Raw genomic sequence first — 24,615 nt, forward strand, 5'->3', positions numbered from 1 at the left:
CGCTCTATCCTGACTCAGGCTATGTTCTTCGAGCAGGGGTGGTAGGATACACGCCCGACCTACCGAGGAACATCGCGCGCGCAAGACCGGAGACTTAACACTGGCGTGCTCAGTTCCATTCAGTACTATCAACAAATAACCCTAACCCACCGTTGCCTCCCTACGTCAGAGAGAGAGAGAGAGAGAGAGAGAGAGAGAGAGAGAGAGAGATCTGTTGCGGACTTATGATTACGTTGCGGCAATGTTTACCTAAGAGTAATGCCATACTCCTGAAAAGAACCGCAACTGGGGTATTATAATTGAATAAGCAGCGATTACTTCAGATTATATTGATATAGTGCTTATGATACTCTCCTCAACCAACAAGGGGACCAGGGGTCGATTTCTGGGCAAGCTACGACGCTTTCGTCAAGGTCCGTAAAATTTCATTGTGCCTTAGATAACCCAAGCAAGGAATAGGATTTAGGTACATGACAGTTAGTTTTACGTGGCTAAGAACCAATTGGTTACCTAGCAACGGGACCTACAGCTTATTGTGGAATCCGAACCACATTATAACGAGAAATGAATTTCTATCACCAGAAATAAATTTCTCTAATTCTTCATTGGCCGGTCGGAGAATCGAACGAGGGCCCAGCAGTGCTAGCCGAGAACGATACCAACCCGTCCAATGAGGAACTGGAGAGAGAGAGAGAGAGAGAGAGAGAGAGAGAGAGAGAGAGAGAGAGAGAGATCAACACTCAGGTCAGAGCAAATTTACTTCCAAGACTCTTAACAGTTTTCTGCAAACAACCAGAGTTAAAAGGTCAAGAATAAGGAAACAGCCTAGACGTTTTTGTGCTGTACATGTTTAATAAAATAACCGTGCTCGTCGTTCAAATGCTATGTGTATTTTAGAGAATTATTTTTCGTTATATAAAAAGTAATACTTCATGCTTTGCTTAATTCTCAGAACTTCATCGCAGCTGCTTATCTGATGCGAAATTTTATATTACAACTCGGTACTTTGTTATAGCCTAGTTGTTTTATAGAAAAAAACTTAGGGCTATATTACGTTGTGTTTATGGTATTTCAGTATATATCCTAGTTGTTTTACTTGAAACAAATGTTATAACTCAGTCTTATGGAAGCAAGCAAACACCAAGACGAGAAGGAATTACTGTAACCGGCAGTGTACAGACAAACACAAATGACGAGTCCGATTTCAATTTCTCCTTTTCCTCCACTTCCTCGGGCGAGTCAAAGGACATTTTGCTTTTCACCGACTTCATTCAAGCGTAACTCCGCAATGCTTGAGAGTTTCGTGCTCTTGGAAACGGGGTCGCAACAGGCAAAAATACGAAAATCTTTTAAGGATTCATCTCGTCTTGATCATTCTAAACCACCACGTTTGTTTGCTACACTGGAAAATACTGTTGCCGCTTCAACAATCAAACGTCAATTTATTTACATTTATTTACTGCAATTTTTATATTGGCTGGATTACGAGAACTAGACAGATTCTCGGGACTTTCTTCGTTGATGCTGGAAACTAGGCGTAATCACAGCAATGTCGATTATCTCATGCGAATCTAGATCACAGTATTTTCGCGATACACAACTACATGCGGGCGTTTAATAGTAGAAATTATGAATGAGTGTTTTCTCTCGTTCTTTTCCCAGACAGCAGCTTTGATTTTTTTGCGTGATATACATCATTTGCAATCATAAATAAATCGATTTTATTTGCTTATGAAGCCTTTTGGCGTCATTTTTTTTTTTCATGGGTATCTGCCATATATAAAGGTAAGTGGTCAAGGACAGGCCTATACAAATACTTTTCTCGACGACTGCATTACCTTTCTGTTGCTGATGGATTCTGTATAGAACTAGCATATTAAACCATAAAGGGTTGTTTTTTTCTCGTTGTCGTTGTCGATTACAACAATGGATGGGGACTGCTTTTGTCCTTGGCGATTACAACAATACTTGGAAAAAATATTTTTATTGCCCTTGGCGATTAGGCTACAACAATAAAGGGGGATTTTGTGATCGTTCATTTGCAGTGTTCAAACAGCGGGGCCAAGCTCTGTAATTCATAGATAAGATTCCTTACATATGTGTAGTTATCATCATACTCATAAACTTATATGATTTTTTGTAATATGCCTGGAATTTACAGGCTTAGAGGAATATGCCACATTTGGTTAGGATATTAAGAAATAGTCCTGTGCAAATTCCTCTCTCTAATTCTGCACTTCATCTGTTTCTCACCACCAACTTCTGAACTCATCTGTCTTTGTGACTGAGTCGGGAAACTTGACTTAATGTTAATCCTACCCGGACTAGAAACTTCTTGAGATTACTGATAAAATAAAGCGACTTGATCGTATCTTGGAGAGTCGACATTTTTTGGAAACTTCGTATCTCGGATGGTCGACATTTTTTGGGAACCTTCGTTTTGCCAAAATGAAAGTAACTGGCAACTAACATCCTTCTATATTGATGTGGGGTTTCCTCCTCCCTGTGTGCTTTTTCCCTTCCCTCCCTCCGGTAATCTCTCTCTCTGTGTCCTTCCTATTTTTTTATATTCGCCCTTGGCTTCGCTAACCAGCTGCTCTTTCCTGTCGCTTCTACTGGTGTCGTTATCAAACCCTTTTTCAATGTTGCAGCCTCTCTCTCTCTCTCTCTCTCTCTCACACATCAGTACACTCGGAGGACTTATCTCGCAGGAATCCAGACGAGTAGGCAATATCTTATCCACATTCAAATTCCTTTTTAATATTTATAAGATATAATCTATGCGTAGTGATGCTTAATGTTGGCATGGTGGTAGCGGTAGTGTTAGTAGTAGAAGCCGCAACCTAGAATACCTAATTAATTCAGATGCAAATAATGCCACCATGACGAGGCGGTCGTCGGTGGGAAATACGGATAAATTGGAAAAAAATACGCATTTATAAAATGTTTTCTTCAATAGAATGAAGATCCTCCAACACCGAATGGAGTAACTGATAATTGAATGAGAAAAGCTGGGCGGTAGCGTTCAAGGTCTGAATTTTTTTATTTATTAAATTTAAAGAAAAGATTTTCATGTACTCTTCCTTCCGAGTCTTCTGTTCGATTTTCTTTTATTCTTTTTTTTTTTTTTATCAGTACGGTACCAGGTCGACCAATGTCTACCCTTCGGGATCTTCCATTAGATGTTCCCCCCCCCTCTTTTTTTTTTATTCATCATCAACAAGACGGTACCAGGTCGACCAAGTTGTAATACTTTAAGCATCACAGTACCGTATACGCCTATGATCAAAGATCCCTCGGCCAGTGTCTTGCTATAACCAGAAGCGTCCCCGTCACCCCATGCGCGTCTCCTGCGGGCCATCTGGTTTCCAGGATTAATCCTGCCCCCACCATCCTTACCTCCAGCTCCCAGCTTCGTTTGCCTATCCGTACGAAACTCGTCACCGTCCTTACGTACCTCGTCGCTCTTGTTTTTGAGACGTGACCTTTGTCAAGTGCTTTGCAACTTTTGCGAACATCTGCCGCCATATTGTTGCACACCCCCTGCACCCGTCTCTCCCAACCCCCTTCCTCTCCAGGGCAGACACGCGCGTGCGTGTGTAGCTTACTGGAAATTCTTATTCTGTGAACTTAGCAACCGACTCATATAATCCTCCTGCCGTAGCATTTGGCTTCAGATTCCTTAAATTTAATTGGGTGCGAATTCCAATGTTGCTTCTCATGGTGTAATGGTATTCACTTTACAATTTCCCTGTTAGAAAAGATTGATTCCATTACCCATACTAAAGAAGTGAAGGCCCAACCTCGTCTAAAACGCTTACACCCAAGGTCTACACCTTGCTTACACCATAGCACAATGAAGGCGCACGGGACTGCCGGCTTTGTTCGATCAGTTGCGCTGGGATGCGTGATGAAAGCAACTCATTCCTAGAGAAAGCTCTAATTCGTTGGAAGAATGACTCATGAGCTCCAGTTCCGGTTCTGGAATTTCTATTCGACTTCGTGAAGCTTGAGTCGCTGCTGCCTGGTGGTTTTCAGGTTACAGTTGCTTAATTGCTGACTGCAGTCGAGTTTTCAGTCACACCCAATTCCTTAAGGTATTTAACTCCCCCCAACTCTAAATATCGACAGTAATTCCATCAAGTACTGTAATAACAGTGTTCACAAAACAACCAATTTCAGGTTGCCAAGGCGTTAATAAAGATAATAAAGGCTGTTTCTACTTTTAAGCTTGGAACTTCGAAGCGGCACACTCATGTCACTCTTACGAAAGTTGACCTCAGAAGATAGATGGGGATCTATAGTGCCGCGAGGCGGGTGGGGAGGGGTTGGATGTGGGGCGGGGGATGGGGTGGTGGTGACTCCCTGTAAACATTTACTTTTTAGGATTTATCTAGTGTTATCACGGCCCAAAAACCTGACCTGAATCAATCTCAAAGCACTTTGGCGAGCAGATAGTTCCCGGCGGGGAGAGAGAGAGAGAGAGAGAGAGAGAGAGAGAGAGAGAGAGAGAGAGAGAGAGAGATGCAGCAGCAAGAGCTTTTAGTTATCCGAGGCCATAAATAAACCCATTTTTTTTTATCCTTTTTATTAAAAGGGGGGAAAGTGGTCCCATTGCCAAAATGAAAGTCGTAAATCACCGTAGACGACGTCCTAAAATCAAGTGGGTCCTTTCCATGGCGTATGGCGGGGTCTTGGCTTGTGGAATTTCTCTCTCTCTCGAGATATCGCTATCACGTGCCTAAATTTATTCACTCACACTGGCATTGGGACCACACACACACACACACACACACACACACACACACACACACACATATATATATTATAAATATATATATATATATATATATATATATATATATATATATATATATATATATATATATAAATGCAATGTATATATATAGCCTATATATGAAATTTTTTTTTATCACACCGTGATTTATATACAATCATGAAGCTACAAATGTCGCTTAATATCAAATTCACGCTACCTCGGGAATATCCCCGATGGGGAATTATCACCAAAGAGGAACTATCACTTATAAATTCCCCTTCGGTGATAATTCCCCATCAGGGATATTCCCGAGGTAGCGTGATATTTGATATTAAGCGACATTTGTAGCTTCGTGATTATATAACATGTATATGTGTAGCTATATATATATATATATATATATATATATATATATATATATATATATATATATATATATATATATATATATATATATATATATATGTGTGTGTGTGTGTGTGTGTATATAATCGTTATATCACACACAAACATGAAATTCTATCAATTTTGTTAAAATAGAAATAACATATTCATTAATATCGAAACAACCGGATCGTTGGTATTCATAATTAAATATCAATCGTCAATAGACGTACACGTGAGCTTTCCCCAAGTGATTTATTTACACTGTTCAAGGTAAATATTCTAATGTTTGGGCTCCAAATATTTATTAATATTAAACCACGATGGAGCTGATATCCTCAAAAATTGTCTCGCAAGAAAATGAAATCGAGAATTTTCGGCTGAAGATTTTTCTTTGCATAGCCTATATGTTTTTCTTGTCGAAATACAATTAAAAAAAAAGAACAAAAAATGTATCCCACGTCATATTTTTTTCGTAACGTGCAAAAAGAAAGTTAAGAGAAACTACCTTTGGAGAAATCTTGCTTTTTACCGCTTATTTTTTTCTTGTTTAATGAAAGGAAACAAGGAAGAGAGAGAGAGAGAGAGAGAGAGAGAGAGAGAGAGAGAGAGAGAGAGAGAGAGAGGCAGGCGATGCGGCCAAGCCAGAATCTGGTTCCCATATACAAAATACGAGCTCTGAAAAGCGCCTAGGTCCCCGGTAACTACAGATCATAAACGGCTCAATTGAACCTCAAGGTACGTAAGATCGGTTCTCTCGCCTCCACAGCGCTGGATCTTGACCCTTCAGAGCACCGACCAAAGAGATGAATTATTTGAACTTGTTGGGGATGGGAGGGAAGGTCGCTTGGCATCTCCTGGTCCCCTCCCCTAAAATAAAAAAAAGGTAAGAGAAAAAAAAAAACACTTCTTTTTGACCATCCGTTTGGGAGCTTAGGGGGAAAAGGTATTTGGCTTGATAAACATTTCGTTGGTTTGAAAAGGGGGGGGGGGGTTAAGTATAGAAGACTGCATGTGCTCTTTAGAAGAAACGATTGCCTGGGGATTGTTTGACTCATGCCACACCCCCAAAAATGAGCTTGAAGGACTATATTCCAATCTCTCAAAAAAAAAAAAAAAAAAAAAATTATCCAAAACACATATGCATATACAGAATGAACAACTAATTATCTTCTGATTATGTAAAAAAACGTAAGGGGTATTGTATAATGTAGACTTACTTACACCAATATACTATATGTGTGTGTGTGTTTGTGTGTGTTTGTGTATGTGTGTATAAGGGACAGAGAGAGCATCTAAAAATAGGAGCTGAAGGCGATTTCCTGATCTTATCACTTCAAATAACTGAGAACTTCCTTTTTTGTCATGCTCACAAAAATGTCAAGTTAACTTGTTGACAAGGACGAAAAAGGTGACAGCGCGACAATTTACTGGGAACTTCCTATTAGAAATTCTCCGAAGTTTTTGTTGCTTTTAATAAAAGGTCTAAATACAGAGCTGGGAAGTTTATTGTTATCGCTTTTTTTATAACAATAAAAATAGTTGGGATTTTCCCAAGGTATGCGGTCCTGTTCGGAAAACTGACCAGACGGGTTTAAAAAGTTGAATGCCACTCACCGTTACCTTTGACTCAAGGTACTATAACGAATGCATTTCTACATAGACACAGACACGCGCACAGAATGAACAAAGCGTAACTGAAAATACACACTGCGCTTGTAAGTTGCAACAACGAATATAAAAAAACAACCAAGTACATTTAGGCTTAAGTATATTCACTGACCATATTTAGTTTTCCCGCCAGGAGAGAGAGAGAGAGAGAGAGAGAGAGAGAGAGAGAGAGAGAGAGAGAGAGAGAGAGAGAGAGAGAGAGCGTCTCTCTCTCAATTTTGCAAGCATTGCTTTTACATCTCCCACGTGTGATTCATCCGGCTCGTCGGTATCCGGTGTCCACCCGGGGCGTGGGAGGCTGTGACTGACCCAATGGTTACCGGTAACGTGTACTCTTTCTCTCCCTGTGCCCTCTCCCCCCTTCCACCGGCCCCCATCCACTTCCAGAACAACAGCTAACCCCCACCCGCTTCCCCCGACACAATCCCCGCCTCTAAACTACAACCCACTGCTGCTCGTCTTCTTTTACACCCACGGGTAAGAACGTCATAGGCTAATCTTACCTCGCCTCCTCTGGTATGAAACCCGAGGTCCTGACTTCTTGCCTCGTACTAAAAATTCAGTTTATAAACCGTCTCTTTTCTCTCACAAGTTCCGTTGCCATTACATTTAATTTTACGCGGGCAGCATCACCACAAAATTAAATAGGAAAAATAATCAAACCTCTAAACAAGTTTCTGCTGTGTTGAGACTAGAGAGAGAGAGAGAGAGAGAGAGAGAGAGAGAGAGAGAGAGAGAGAGAGAGAGAGAGAGAGAGAACGTCCTTGGTATAAGAAATGAAGTAAAACTGGAAACTGACGTTTTTCTTGGATAAAAGGCGAGAAGAAGGGTGAAGCTCTGGGACATAAACAAAAGAAGCTAAAACTTCAGCCTACTCTAGGATGGTAGTGAATGGATCTCTTTCTGTGTACCAGACAAGACTGAAAACATGCACATACATAGTACATATGCACGTATGCTTTCATCAACACGCGCCTTTTTACATAACAGACGAAACTCCATAATATACTGGGAACGAGAAGCAGAGTGCGTAGAGGCCTCAGCTATGAACACTGTTTCTATTACTTATATATATATATATATATATATATATATATATATATATATATATATATATGTGTGTATATATATATATATATATATATATATATATATATATATATATATGTGTGTGTGTGTATATATATATATATATATATATATATATATATATATATATATGTATATTTATATATATATATATGTATATATATAATATATATATATATATATATATATATATATATATATATATATATATATACATACATACTTTTGATTGTGCGGTTATTGGTCCATTAGAATTAAAGAAAACGAAGAACCGACTGGGAGTTTAAGATTTCACCGAATTTGTCAGAAAGGGCGAACACGAAAATCCTAACCGAGGAAGGAAATTCTTACAAATATAAAAGTCTTGTCGATGACAAGTAGGAATGCTGAAGCAATTAACTGGTGGTTAAATGCTAATTCAACAAAAGGGAGGTTAAGTTATTATGACGGGTCGTTGCACCCACAGTCACAGTCGATACCTGTGGTAAGTTCACACGTGAAATGCTCACCTAACCTAGCCAGTTACAAGACGTGTTATCTTCAAATAGTTTAGGCTGGTAGGTAGATAAGTAGGTGTATGCACACACACAGAGAGAGAGAGAGAGAGAGAGAGAGAGAGAGAGAGAGAGAGAGAGAGAGATACTTTAATACTGAAGCACATACGCAAAAAACAACAGGTCTCTTTTTCTTTTTAGCCCCCACACAAAAACTGTATCGAAAGAGGCGAACCAGTCTGAAACAAACTACCGTAGAACCGTGTCTAAACGACCCCCACCCCCTTTTCGCCCTAAAACTCCCAAGTTGTACTTAGAATGTAATCGTGCAGATCATTTCTTTTGACCATTCACTCGAACTGAAATAGCTGCCACGAAAATGTCAAGTCGACCATCAGCATGCTATTCAGACCGAGGTCTAAAAAACTATTTCATAATGATGCTCAGGTAGTTAATCTCTGCAGCGGAGATGGTAGTGGTTGCAACCAATCAGGTCCGGGCAAAGCCAAAGCGAGAACCACTCGGGAAAAAAAAAAAACCTGATGCTTTCACTTTCGGGTCAGCTCGTTGCTTGAAGCGAGGAGTTATCAATTACACAATGTTAAGACGTCGGCCACATGTTCGCGCGACAGCAGTCTCCAGCATGAAAGGCACGCCTCTCCTTTGGTAATCTATCTTCAGCTCTGAACAGCTTTTACGGTAATATCATATTTTCCCATGGGCTGTTAATACTATGGTAAAAGAAATGTCTAACCTCACAAATACCAGATACTGTGTTTACGATGTGGGTTTTTATTTTTCTATAAACCACTTACATTTTTTGTGCCTCTCTTGTAAAAATCAACACACAAAACGGACTTATAGTACAGGTGAAAAAGCAAAGACTGGAAATTTTGTAAATTCTCAAAAAGCCTTCGGTGGTAAGAGCGAGTCCGGCAACTCCATAACCTCGTAGAATCTCTTTGCCGATTCCCATCAACGTTGCATGTTATGGAACACTGTCGTAGACCCAATATTTGCCCTCGCCTCGGGGCTGTTAAGAATATTTTAAACCCGCAGTAACAATGCTATTAACACTAGAAAGTGGCTCCTTAAAAGAGGTTTGTGTACTAGGGGGAGGGCGGTAGGGAGGGTAGGACTAGCTCAACATGTCGAGAGCACTTGCACGTGCTACGATACTCGAAACGAATTCTCGAGGAAACTGTTCTTTCTTTTTCGTGCTACAATTTTTTTTTTTTTCATAAGGTTTTCTTCTTCCTCCTTCGACATTATAATGCCACCCCAGTCGAGAAATTCATTTTTTTTTCTTTCTTGGTTTACGACGACGCCCTTGCAAAAAAAAAAAACTAAATAAATAAATAAATAAAAAAAACTCCGAGATTGCACGAGTACTTGGAACCCGGTACGTGGCTTACCAAACTCGCATCGCACGTGCTTCTAAAACACACACACACACACATGTGCGCGCGCACACACGCAGAAAGAGAAATATCTTGTCTCACCCAAAGGCAATAACGTTTTTCCTTACGGAAGAACCAGATTTTCCGGCTCTCCCCCCCCCCCCGCCCGCTGTTCTCTATTTAATATTCTTACAAGCATGTATCATTGTAATCTTTAATAACTGATGACACTTTTCATTTAAGACACATCAACATAAAATAACTGGTGACACCTTTCCTTCAGGACACAACAACATAAAGTAACTGGTGAAACCTTCCTTAAAGACACAGCAACATAAAATAACTGGTGGCACCTTCTCCATTAGGACACATCAACATAAAATAACTGGTGACACCTGTCCATTATGATACATCAACATAAAATAACTGATGACACCTTTCCTTTAGGACACATCAACATAAAATGACTGGTGACACCTTTCCTTTAGGACACATCAACGTAAAATAACTAGTGACACCTTTCCTTCAGGACACATCAACATAAAGTAACTGGTGACACCTTTCCTTTAGGACACATCAACATAAAGTAACTGGTGACACCTTTCCTTTAGGACACATCAACATAAAGTAACTGATGACACCTTTCCTTTAGGACACATCAACGTAAAATAATGTTTGTAAATTAAAATGCATACAATCACTTATCTTGATTAAGTTACTGTGTAATGAAAGAAGTTTTAACATGTAGTGAATAAACTTGTTTACTTAAAAATATATAACAAAAATAAATGAGTTTGCCAGTCTGATACAGCATTAATATTATATATGGGCCTATATATATATATATATATATATATATATATATATATATATATATATATATATATATATATATATTTAGCAAATTCGCAGTCAAGAATCTCAGATCATCTGCGATTGCTGCAATTACCTAAATACGTGATTTACCGGTTGCACGGTTACGCGGAACAGAACTTTAATGGCATCTCCGACTATTTGCAGACCGTTAGATTTCCTCAGTCGCTTAAACATACGTCACACTCATACGTAACATTCTGCGAAAAGTGTTGTTTTAGCTAGAAATCAGCTAAGCAGGAATTATGTACTTGGAAGTTAGTTGACTTGTGCGTCGTAAGAAGGTAGAAGGAATTTCCACCGCACCTCCAAAGGGCACCAAATCATGATTAGTCTAACCCCTCTTTACCGTTGAACTTCGGCCTACACCTAGTAGGATATAAATGCAGCCTTAGTCACTCAACATACCAAACTACTGAAGAAAACTTGTGTAAAATGACTGGCGTTTTACCTTGGGCAACTTTCTTCACGAGAGACAGCATGTAACAGGATTTCAAAAATAACCTGTTTACGAGCGACTTCCGTGTACTTGAAAATGAGCAAAGATTTGAGTGACAAAAAGTTGTTTGTTTCCATTAAAGGCTGGTAGTAGCGAGAGAAAACCGAGACAGGCGACAATGAACCATTTTTAAAGGCTCCAGTTCATTAAGTTATATTTCTCTCTCTCTCTCTCTCTCTCTCTCTCTCTCTCTCTCTCTCTCTCTCTCTCTCTCTCTCTCTCTCTTTCTATATGTATATGTATATATATATATATATATATATATATATATATATATATATATATATATATATATATATATATATATATAAACAAAAGTTTACAGCTCACACGCCGTGACTTACTGTTACCTCAAGAGAGTAATACACTTTACAAAAAGACTTTTTTTTTTTTTTTTTTTTTGCAATTTAGTCGATATAATTCTAGCGGCATCGCTGGTGTGTGTCGAATTTTATGAGATGTGCAACACACACACACACACACACACACACACACACACACACACACACAGCAATTATGAATAGTCGTGACTGACTTTCTCAATTTTTTTTTCTTCGCTTTGTGTTGTGGTGGAAGGGGGCAGGTCCAGGGAAGTGACAGGCCACTTGTCTACCTTGTATCCGGTTGACCTGACAAGTATTCGTTGAGATTTCACTATACCCTCATGTTATCATGTCTCAATGCCTTCGTATATACTGACCTGAATACCCGCTTCTATTGACCTATGAAGGTGTTCATTTATCGAAGCCTTGGCGCAAGGCCGTGAAAGTTCACTGCTTGAAATGTCGTGCACTTGTCTGGTTCGGAAAAAAAAAAAAAAAAACTGAAATGAGCTGGTGATATTTAAGTAAAAAAAAAAAGAAAAAAAGATGAGAGCTCGGTAGAGATGAACAGCCTCGGGATATGAGGTTCGAAGCGGCTCACCGCCCTCATAAGGAATGTACCCCTGTGCGACAAACTAAAATGTGTCTTATACCGGTGTAGGCTTATAAGGAGAAATTCTGACTAGACGAGAGAGAGAGAGAGAGAGAGAGAGAGAGAGAGAGAGAGAGAGAGAGAGAGAGAGAGAATCCTTTCACCTGGTTTATAGTGGCCTGAACAAATTACATACGGAATAGGCTACATTTGATTACAAACATGAGAACAACTTAATCTGCCGTAGGCCTTTTGTAAAAGTGAAAGACTATCTACTGTTAAAAAAAAATTGAGGATTCTAAAGTAATTACTAAGCTACAGCGCGAACTTTACCAAGTATTTTCCATATTCAATCTTTAATTCAAGATGCTAAGTGAGGTATAGTTAAGTACACCAGTTCTACTGTACAAACTCGAATCTTGAGCCATGAACACAAGTGATGTCAGCCCTCTCCTTGGAAAGCAGACCATGTTAAGCCACTTGGTACTGTAGGCCTAAAAGAGTGCATTCTCTGCCTTTCTCCCTTGTCTCACCCCCACCTTACCTCCAAAGCCCCGACTCGTCTTTCTCCTTCCCATTTTTGGCCTCCTAACCCTGACCCTGGTAACAGGGATGTGCCCAGGCTTGTGGGACCTGATCCTGTGTGTCCCCAAATCTTAGGTTCTGGAGGGTGGAATGATGTTTACCATATATGGTAGATCCCATGTTCTTAGCACTCGGTAACACCCAAGATTCCTTACTAATTGTGCCAGGCCTAGGAAGATAGCAATAGGGTATCAGATTCGAATAGTTAAATCAACTCTCCAGTTGGAAAACAAGGGTGGTGGGTAATACGATTCCAGATTGACACCGTATTGCTAACTGTTTGGTTAGACCTACCCGTGAAGGTTGAAGGTTATTTTTCACTTTTCTTGTCCTGGTTTTGACCTGTACATAATTCTGACAGTTCTGTTTACTGAAATTTCAGATAACTGTTTCATTTAACTCCAAAATTACTGTGTGGAGTACGAAAATTCACGAATATTTATAATAATACCGGAAGCCTTAACTTGACAGACAACTGGGCTATCGAACGAACTGGGAGCGGAGTCTTTGGTCGTGGAAACTTTCTCTCCAGTCAAGGTTATTCCAAGAATAGGAGCTGTTTTCATTCACACAAAATTGTTCAAGATAACGTTTATAAGTGGATATCAGAAAATGTCTTCTACATGATGACCTGAGGTACAGAAATTTTTTTTATTTTTCATTAGAGAAGATACACAATATTTTACATTTCTAATAGCATTACAATCAGAATTTCATAAAAGTTGGCTTAACTTTACCAAAAACAAATATAATTTTACCGAACCATTAGGGTTGACAAATATTTTACCATGTACATTTTACAAATAACCTATGTGTTGCAATGTTAATATTTTTCTGTTGTTACCCATATAAGATTTTATCAGCATATATTTATTCTTTATTTATTATCCTAGGTTTTATAAACCGTCTAATACCATCGTTTTCTTTTATTCCTGCTTTGTGGGCTAACCGAATCCCGACAACATAGTCACAAATCAAAATTTACAGCAGTGTTCCTGTCCTTTTTTTTTTTTATGTAATTTTATCTATAACAGCTAGAATGAGCGTTCATTACAAAAGTGAAAGGGTCCCCCGTACAGATCTGTAAGACAGCTTTGAAACTTGAAAGCTAGTTCCACGTTCTTGTCACAAATTTACTGTTTTCTTGAAGCTCATCCACGTTTTGAGACGGACACAGTTCTACTACACTCCTCTGGCACCGAGAACGCTTTAATCTACAGCAAATACGTTGATACCATGCCTCTACAACCAGCGTAACCCATGTAATTTAAATTGAAGGTTTTAGTCTAAATGAACCACGGACGTTTTCAAATTGTTATGAATCTTGAATGGTGTGCCTATGTATTGTCATATAGTCTGGAAGCACTTGAAATTTATGCAAATCCAGTTTCACTAGTCTTAATTCTTTTTATTGTTATATGGAGGGGGGGAGGCAATATCTATTAAGATTCGAAACTTATATAACGAAAAAGAATCACATACGGAAAGTGGAGAAAAATTACTCTTAGCTAACTGACATTGCTGGAAACCCGTTCACAATATACATAACAACGCAAATCAGCCACGAGTTCCATATTAATATTTTAAAAACAAAAGATCCATCTGTATTTATTTATTATTTATATAGCCTCACAACGAAACAATAACTCAGCAATACAACTTTCCCCAGAACACTTAATGCGTTTGTCATTACTTGCACAATGGTGAAGCGTGCACAATGGTGAAGCGCCCACATATCCTACATCAACAGAATTGTCACAGTTATTATATTTACAACTCGAAACAGAAAAGCACCGTTCTACAAGTGTTCACCTCACTGCGACACACAGATTAGCTCTTGTCTTTTATCTGCCGAGGCAATAACAACCACTAAATTTTCTTCGTTCGCAAGTCTAAATTATTCCTTGGTATTATAACTGCAACGTAACAAAAGTCGCGACGGTGTCAATGTCAACCAGTTTTCGCTAAGAAGTCTGGATCGACGGATCATAGTCGCAACCAAAGTGCGATAACTATTTCAGCCCTTTAATAAGATGACACTCCACTGTTACAGGGGATTCCATCACGCGTTCTTTTTAGTTTCCTGTAAAAGAAAACTATCGTACCGGCTTTGTCTGTCCGTCCGCACTTTATTCTGTCCGCCCTCAGATCTTAAAAGCCACTGAGCCTAGAGGGCTGCAAATTGGTATGTTGATCATCTACCTTGCAATCATCTAACACCAAATTGCAGCCCTCTATCCTCTGTATTTTTTCTTATTTAAGGTTAAAGTTAACCATAATCGTGCGTCTGGCACCACTATAGGTGCCAACAACACAGGCCACCACCACCCCGTGGCTGAAAATTTCATGGGCCACGACTGAGAGTTTCATACAGCATTATACGCTGTACAGAAAACTCGATTGTGCCGAAGCAACTTGGGCACATTTTTACTTGTTTTTTTTCTGCAGTTGCATGTTGCACATGGCTGCCAACGGCAGGTATGGGCTACTAATCCCTTACGCCATTTCCTATTCTGTGAATGAACATTCTCAGAATACGTTGTTAAGATCACTCGAAGTGAGGAGTATTTAAAAGCCATTTCCTTTACGGAAACGGTTACAGCGTGCTAAAGCATGCCTCTCGCACTTAAGTCACGAGGAAGTAAACATTGCGGGCAAGTTTCAGCATTAAAGAGAATACTCGCTTCAGTTGCGTCTCACGTTATTAATATTCCTTTTGGGTGGAGTTTCTTCCATAGTTACAGTGAATCTTTATTTACTAACATTTTTAAGTACTTGTAATTCATTTCACAAACTTCCTGTCCTCGTGGTATCATTGAAGAAAATTATGAAGCATAAGGTAAATGTATGATGAACATTTGTAAAATAAAAATAATAAAGAAAAACAAATTTAAGATAGGTTTAAAGTGAGGCACTGAGGAACATTGTTCCAGGATATTTCAAGTAATGTTGCAGCTCGAGACTATGTATATTGTACGTGGAACATTTTAAATAAAATATAAAAAATTAGCGTTAATGATACTTCCTTTATAATATGGAAGGAACGTATGGACTATTGTATACGCGCGCGAACACACACATATGTACATGTATAAACAAATATAGAGACTGTATGCGCGCATGCTTGTATGTACATGTGTATAAATATATAGGCCTACTCATACAAACTGTTATCGTTATTTCTGAACTCAGCAGCACAGGAATTCTTCACTGTAAAATAATGAGAAACAATCTAATAAATTGTCAAGCTGTATATAACTTTTAGAATTATCCAAGGGATTACTCCTGTGATATATGTAAAAAAAAAAAAAAATCATGTAAGCGCATACGCTACCTCAGCTATCTACCAAACACTGCTGCTGCTGCTTCGAGAGAGAGAGAGAGAGAGAGAGAGAGAGAGAGAGAGAGAGAGAGAGAGAGAGAGAGAGAGAGAGAGAGAGTCACGACTAGGCGCAACCACCGCCTTTCGTATCTTTCCATCCTGGAAGACTTGTGAAAATCAGTTACAGGTCTAAAAGTAAAAACCCGGTACATGCTGGAACTCGGCGACTTTTTCTTGTAATGCCAAAGGTCAGATCACAGCCACTGGCGTCTCCGAACGCGGTGTGAATGTGCTCCAGTTTTGATTTGCTTTTCTCACATACTACTAATTTGGTAGTAGCGTTTTGGTTCTTGAGAGAGAGAGAGAGAGAGAGAGAGAGAGAGAGAGAGAGAGAGAGAGAGAGAGAGAGAGAGAGAGAGAGCATGCTTAGGGAGGGGTTACTTCGTGGGGCCACTCCAGTATGGATTTAGTAAACTTGACCGTCACCAGGAGAAATTCACAAGAGTCGAATAATAACCAAGTACTTAGGTTGCTACTAAGGTCAGCAGAAGCACTCAGAATTTTCAGGTAAACGAGAGAGAGAGAGAGAGAGAGAGAGAGAGAGAGAGAGAGAGAGAGAGAGAGAATTTGCCTACGTGCTACGAACCGCTTGTGGGGTTCTGAAGAAGTTCAAGTCATCATGGTTCCAGAGCCGCTTCCCTGGTCGGCCCGTTACTGATCCGTTTCTGTCATGGTAACTAATTCGGCCCAGCCGCCCACCCTCCCACCTGCAACACTGTGTCTAGTAAATACCACGCCCGTGCAGTTGGCTCCAGGAACTTCCGGTTCCCCCAACGAACGGCAATTATAGCAAGCGCTGGATGTTTTACTCTTGATTAATGCGGTAGGTGCAGGTACTTTCTTTGACTTTAGTGTGATTTAATCCACTTGATCAGACGACGAGAAAATCAATAGTTGCAGGAAGTTATCTCCAGAAAGATATGGCAGTGCTGACCGCCGGCTGTTTACATCAGTAGGCTACATCATAAACACCATCAACGATCCGCTTCTCCACAGATATTTTGAATTTGCCATCATCTGTCAACTCAAGTCGATGGTCTCTTGTGTACAAAACAGACACACCCACACCCACACACACACACTAAAAGTCCTAATGTGACGTCTGTGTTTACCCTGCGACAATTAGGCCTACTACCCACCAATGCAACTACAAGTACTTACTCCACGGAATAGAATCTCTTGGAGTTAACGCGCTCCCATATCTCCAAAAGGAAAGTACTACCAATTAGTAATTCATGCAATGGCCGATGTATCGTTTGATAAACTACGCGTGCTGAAAAGCCTCCCTCCTCCTTTCACACCCAACGTGCCACGAACGGGAATTACGGCGACAGCGGACGGTAGGCTGATATTTACCCTGAAGGAGGCTAGACCGGTTGAGAAGAGAGAGAGAGAGAGAGAGAGAGAGAGAGAGAGAGAGAGAGAGAGAGAGAGAGAGAGAGAGAGAAAGTTAATTGCCACTCTTGCTATCTTGAAAAGTGGAATGCCGAGATCAGGTTATTTTCCACTTTGTTTCCTATCAGACTTTTAAGTCAGTTCAGCCCTTAAAAGCAGACTCCTGTCATTTGGAGATGTAGACATAGCGTCTAAGGCTAACCACCAGTCAATCTGTCTGTTGATAACCTTGTTTGTCTATCAGATAGGCAACATCTTATAAACTATGGCTTTGGTAGTCATTTCCTTTTCACTTTCACTCTTACAAGTCTTCATCCATGCATGAGTTGAATACATACCTTGTATGTATCTGGAGAGAGAGAGAGAGAGAGAGAGAGAGAGAGAGAGAGAGAGAGAGAGAGAGAGAGAGAGAGAGAGAGAGAGTAGCTGCGTCATTGCATGGTTTATTATTAAATGATCCAGCTTGGGCTATTGGTCTAGTTTTCCCTCTTCCTACCTTTGGTATCTGGGGTTAACGTCCTCTCAACGTTAGGTGACTGGTTACATTTTTATCGTGCACCTTGAATAGTAATTTTCCACTGCTGAGTGCTGAACGCCACATTTAAGATTGTGGAAAGGGCGGTATGCAGGGTAGGCTATGTACAATACCTCTCTCTCTCAAACACACCCACCCACCCACACACAGACACTATATATATATATATATATATATATATATATATATATATATATATATATATATATATATATATATATATATATATACACACATACATACATACACACATAAAACTTTAAATGTAAACACAACCTTTAGCATAAACTTTAAATGTAAACACAACCTTTAGGGTTGCAATATTTTACTTGAAGAAACTTTCAGTGATTAAAAATCTTTCACCTCACTTCCGTTGAAAGGTAGAAACAAGCATTCATTAAAAGTATGCTTTTGATTATTTTTTTCCTCTGCCAAAGCACGCTTATTCACCACTCAACATATATGAATAAAGTCTGAACTGGAAAATCGAAACTGTTTGAAAAACTTTTATTCAAGCAAAACTTGTTCCATAGCCTATGCAGTATCTCTTGAATTAACCTCACAAGCTCTTTATTTGCATAAATATGCACATGTTCCGTCTTTCAGTATTTTTAAAATCGCCAGAAATTTTGTACTTCATTATTCATATGTTAATTTATGCAAACTGTGAAGCTTTACGACGAGAAAAATGAACGTAAGCAGCGACAGTTTTCACTCGTTAAGAAGTTTCTAGTACGGCAATCCACGTGCATCCTCTCCATTTTCATCAATGAAACTTTCTCATTTAAAACTTGATGTCAATTCTTTCACAAGTCATGACGCAGCAGGAACACGTCTCATGCAAATACGATTAAAAACACCTTGCTATCAGGTTAAAAAATCGACCCGTATGAGGCGAAGGCATTTGCGGAAATTATAATTTACTTACATTTTTGTTTATTTATATATTCGCCAATTTATCTCTGTTTCTAATAACCGATCTCCTCTTTCTCCATTTCCCTTTACCTACCTACTGTTACTTCTTTCGAAAGGACACCTTATACCTTGGAAGCTTGAATTTCAAGTAAGTGGCCCCACCTGGGATTGTTCCATATGAATAGGATTAATTTTTTGAATAATATAATATAATAATAATAATAATGTTATAATAATAATAATAATAATAATAATAATAATATTAATATAATAATAATAATAATATGAAGAAGAAGTAGAAGAAGCAAGTGATGTTGAATGAAATTGCTACGTCAGCTGCATTTAATTTGTATATAGTGTTCTTATTTTTCTAATTATTGCTTTTTCTCTGCTACTGCATCGGGCGAGTAATAATAATGATAATGCTCAGACATTCACAATTTCATGAAAAACAATGTGAAATAAAAATCCACAATTACAAATTCTAAATATATTCCTATGTAAAATGAACATAGTAATATATTCACTATATAACCTAATTGTGGATTTTTATTACACAAGAATAATCATAATAATAACAATTATAATAATATTACCTTCCACCGACTGAAACAAGATTAAGGAAAGCATAGGCTACACAATAGTTTTGCCATCTTCCAAATAAGATAGAACAATAGGTAAAAGAATTATAAAAGGAAATCGAAGAAAGAGTGATTCCCTTAAGAAGCGGATTGAGTAACAGCTGTGTGCGTTTCCTTTCCCCAAGCGTCGTGCAAAAACACAACATACAAGACACCGACGCTTTTTATTTGCACATGCAAAACCGTCCGGAGTAAAAGTGAGTGAGCAGCATTAAGAGAGAGAGAGAGAGAGAGAGAGAGAGAGAGAGAGAGAGAGAGAGAGAGAGAGAGAGAGAGAGAGATTTAGTGCAAACAGCAATGAATAATTGAGGCGATGGCCATTGCTGCAACAGGAGAGAGAGAAAATTTAGCATAGGCTATACATGTAACACAATTGCTAATTTATTTTTTTCAGTTTATTTCCACGACAGCTATATGTGAGAGATAAGGATTTGCTGTTAATGACTTCAGTAAGGGCACCAGAAACATTTGGCTATATATCTGAGTAGCATTAGTAAGAAATCCTTACCTCAAAACGAGGGTAACATGCATCTAGCATCAATAATTTTAAAAGATAAAAAAAAAAAAATTAATAACTGGAAACAAGTCGTAATATTCTTCTTGTACTGCGTCATGTTGGCATGACAAGATTGGAAGGGGACCTTTAATTATAAATAAATACTGGAGAGATAAAGAGCAAAAAGTCGTCATCTGAGCTGGTGTGTCGAGCTATGTTACTTTGAAGCCTGCAAGCAAGAGATGAAATAGGGAGTACTTTCACAATCTGAAAGCAAAAACACCCTTCGTTGTTAATGCTTTGGTGACGATTGGTAGAGAGACCGCGCCACTCCGTTTGAGAGAGAGAGAGAGAGAGAGAGAGAGAGAGAGAGAGAGAGAGAGAGAGACTTTCAAGGTGATGGGAATAGTGATGTACCTCTTCGGCTAAATAAGTAAAGGCGACAGGAAATGCGTGCTTTATTACATTTCAAAAATGTCATTGGCCATTCTGATAACGCCGCGTAACTCTCGTAGATGTGAGTGTGCGTATCTCTCTTTAAGGTGTGCGACGTCCTATTCAAGAACTGAAATTTATCCGCGCCCAGATAAACAACATGATGTAAATAAAGTTCCAGGGAAAAGTTAGAGTGGAGAGCTTTTGAAGGTCACGCATATAGAGTGAAAGTAAAGGATAAGTTTTTCAGAGAGAGAGAGAGAGAGAGAGAGAGAGAGAGAGAGAGAGAGAGAGAGAGAGAGAGAGAGAGAGAGAGAGAGGCTTTAAAGAGGGAATCCGCTGTCTGGAATTGCCACCAACGTGTTTCTCATCCGTTACATGGAAGTCCGCGTGTAGTCCAGACGAAAACAACCATTTCGCCCAGGTGCTAGACGTCTCCCTGCCTCTTGGAAATCTGATCGGGCCCATTTCTAAGACATTTCCGGTGAGAGAGAGAGAGAGAGAGAGAGAGAGAGAGAGAGAGAGAGAGAGAGAGAGAGAGAAGAGAATCGATGTGGTCTGGATAGTTCGAAGGAGCGTTTGGTGAAAAGGATCAGGATATGAGAAGAATCGGTTGACGGCCATGGAATGAGAGAGAGAGAGAGAGAGAGAGAGAGAGAGAGAGAGAGAGAGAGAGAGAGAGAGAGGGGCCACATATAAAAGGAAGCAAATGGCCGGTGGGAAGAGAAAGAATGAGGGAAGGTTGGCTTGGCTGTGTCTTTGTTTGGGACCCCTAACCGACCCCTCAAAGAAAGCCGGGGATACGAAGGGTCTTCTTGTTTGGTGGAGCCAACCCCCGGTGAGAGAGAGAGGGAGGATGATGATGATGTTTAGGGGAGTTGGATTCGGAGTTTGGGGAGGTGGGTGGGGAGGGATAGTTGGAGGGGAGAGAGGCAGTATGGTAAGGGCGCTGGGATTCTAGCCCGGTCTTTGTTCGGTCTCTGGGGGCCTGACATCTGTGGTCCCTCGGGTCCTCTTGTGCTCCCTCGCTTCCACATACATCCTCGACATGAGGAACCATGGGTAACCCCAAAAAAATGCGACAAATAAAAACCCGTGTACGAAAAAAACTCCCATTCGTATTGACCTTAATAATAGATTGTTTTTTTAAGTGAATGAACAGATTGAACATTTTCATAACTGTTTAGCGATATTCTCCGTTTCAGTAAAATAGAAGTTGCTTGCTGCCCGAGAACCCGGGGCTAACCCGCTTCCTCCAGCAGACCAGACCATGTGGTCATCATCCTCGCCTCGGCAGGAGAAATCTCGTGCCGCAAAGTTTCATTTTTGAAAGGCTGTGTGGAAGGGTTTCACATGGAGTTAAAAGAGTATGGGAAAAGAAACTTAAACTATTAAACAAAACAAAAATAAACACAAAACAACCGATAAGTTGTTTCCTGTTGTTTACCTTCAAGCCTCATGTAATCGGCGTTGCTCTCTGTTGTTAACACAGGCCAAGGAGCAATATACTTTATATATATGTACGTACTTCTTGGAATTGACTTTGTCTCACAGGATTGATTGTGAGGGTAGAACTTTGCGTCACACACTATCCAATAAGGAGTGATTTTTATATATATATTTTATTGATTCACCTATCGGCGGAAATCCATTTACAGATCCAAAGGTGTTGGAAGGTTGGTCGGCGATATGTGTTTCCTTCGAAAAACAGACGAGGCTCTAGTTGATTTTATATAACCTCAAAGAAAAAAAAATACACGGGACAACTAAAAGCCACACCGTTAGTAGTAGAGAGCACTCTAAGCACCGCTTATATATTGCAAGCGCACACGTTGTGATTCCTTGCAGGATAAAAAAAACAAACTGCACACTAGCGCTGTGAGGAGGGCTTAGTTTGTGAGGTTAAGTGTGGACAGGCGAGCGTATCCACACTCCGCGACGTTCAAACCACTAATGCTCTGTGTGGATGGGATGCTGAGCTCCACAACGCGCGGACGCTCCCAGTTGCCGATTACTATTAATCCTCTTGCATTTATTCAGGTAAGTTTGTTTTCGTGCAGTGATGATAATCGGCCTCCGTTGTTCATACCTGGTACGAATCACATTGTAGGCCGTCGGGAAGACTTGATCTAATAATTGAGCTTTTGTTTACCTGGCATCATCATATAGTAAGCTCACCTGGATGCCAACCTCTCGCGCCATCTCCTGCTCCCTATCTGCTGCGCGCGCACGGAACTTTGTACACGGGACTCACTTCCAAATATCCTGATATCCAGCCTGGACAACCTTTATCCAAAATCCGAATTCAAAGGAAGTGGTGATATACAATCTCAAGTTATGAGTTCGCACTTTATTGACAGCTGTCAACCGATAAGTCAGGTGGTTTTAACGTGTGAGTTATATTGACGAATCTTTGTTTTCTTTCCGACGGGGGGACATCAGCGTGTTTGGTCATCATCATCTTCATTACTCGTTTTCTATGGGCCTCTGGATGAGGTCCCCCGTTACTATCACCCCTCCCCCTACCCAGCCGCCAGATTTTGGATCCCTTTGTTTTGTTGGCGTTAGGGGAAAAGGAGACAGGGAGAGAGATTTATTGGACACGCTTCTACTTTAAAGTCATTCGAGATGTATTTGCTTCTCCTGCAGGAGGCATCCTGAAACCGCGATTCCTTCAAGTATTCAGCTGAAAGGGAGAGTCTTCCCTTTCCCATGACACTTTGGCGGCGTTCCAGATGCCCCCGAGGGAGGCATCGTCCAGTCGAACTGGTCCAGCGGTGACTAATGCCACATGGGAGTTGGGGGTAATGTCGGAGGGGCCACTCCGGGGCTTACGTAGTGCTCCATATAATTCTTAGCGAGGTGGAGATACAGATATGGGTTATAGCTCTTTTTCATGACCGTATGTTTCATTGTAATCTTACTTTCATCGTCATATACTTTCTCTCTCTCTCTCTCTCTCTCTCTCTCTCTCTCTCTCTCTCTCTCTCAGCTTCGGAACCTCGTATAAAAACTTTAAACTTGCATAAGGCCAATGACTGCGTTCTCGAAGCTTTCAGCGCTGCAGTTCACTATCAAGATTATTGATAGTAAACCGAATACAAAATTAAAGACCTGGATCGTTTTTTACGAAGTGTCGGCAAAGTAAGAAAAAAAAATTAACCGTCAGGGTACAGGCAAGTTATTTGCATTTACTTCGGCAGAGATGAGAATAAGGAGTAATGGAAGAGGCCCTTAAGATTTAACAATTCGGGTCTCCTTATTCCTCCTGATTAGTTTTTCTAGTTTTGTTTGTCGTAGTCTTCTTGAAGTTCGTATCATTAGCCAGCAAAGTTGGCCACTGCTTTACCTGTTCCGCAGCCAGACATGTGACCTTGTAGTATAAACGCGCTCACACATGCGATTACAATATACATACGTATATGTATATATATATATATATATATATATATATATATGTGTGTGTGTGTGTGTGTGTGTGTGTGTGTGTGTGTGTGTGTGTGTGTGTGTGTACATATAACTTTTTGCCAGATACGCATGTAATTTTGATAAGTATAGTTCCCTCTTAGCTTCTCGAATTCTTCACACTTTTTGGATACGCCTGTCACTACACGCACGCACACACACACACACAAATGCATATAAATATAAATATATAAATTATATATATATATATATATATATATATATATATATATATATATATATATATATATATATATATATATATACCGTATATATATAAAGCTGTATACTTAACGTGACGTGCTTTGGTATAAATGCTTTACTGTTGTACTAAGCGGTCCCTGACATTCCATTTTGCAGAGATCCTGGGACTAAAATAATCGCGAAATCATGAAGTTTTGATCTTTGCAAAAAATTGTTGTAATCGAGTTGAGAATTTTTTTTTTTTTTTACTACTGTCGTTATTAATACTTCCATTACTACTTCCACTACTACTACTATTTTCTGTTTAAAGATAGGAGTTCAGCAGGCTCTCGAAAGCTCTCAGCCTCATGATTTTTAATCCAGACATTTTGTACTGCATTAGAGCTGTTTAGTGTTACATTACTTTTTTTTATTTATTCAGTATTTATTCACATTACTGTGAAGCATTTCTTATTCG

General features: G+C 39.6%; 1 protein-coding gene across 3 annotated transcripts in view; it reads right to left on the reverse strand.

Moving 5' to 3' along the window:
* msi (musashi) overlaps window positions 1–22,452 on the reverse strand; it is a 294,988-nt gene extending 272,536 nt beyond the window's left edge. For all 3 annotated transcript variants that reach the window (XM_067111616.1, XM_067111614.1, XM_067111613.1), the window contains exon 1: window positions 21,937–22,452. In XM_067111616.1, coding sequence (XP_066967717.1) covers window positions 21,937–21,949 — 13 coding nt within the window. In that variant the 5' untranslated portion in view covers window positions 21,950–22,452. The remainder of the gene's footprint in view (window positions 1–21,936) is intronic.
* Between the last annotated feature and the right edge of the window lie 2,163 nt (window positions 22,453–24,615).

The sequence above is a fragment of the Macrobrachium rosenbergii genome, chromosome 11 (assembly GCF_040412425.1).
Source record: "Macrobrachium rosenbergii isolate ZJJX-2024 chromosome 11, ASM4041242v1, whole genome shotgun sequence".
Classification (NCBI taxonomy): domain Eukaryota; kingdom Metazoa; phylum Arthropoda; class Malacostraca; order Decapoda; family Palaemonidae; genus Macrobrachium; species Macrobrachium rosenbergii.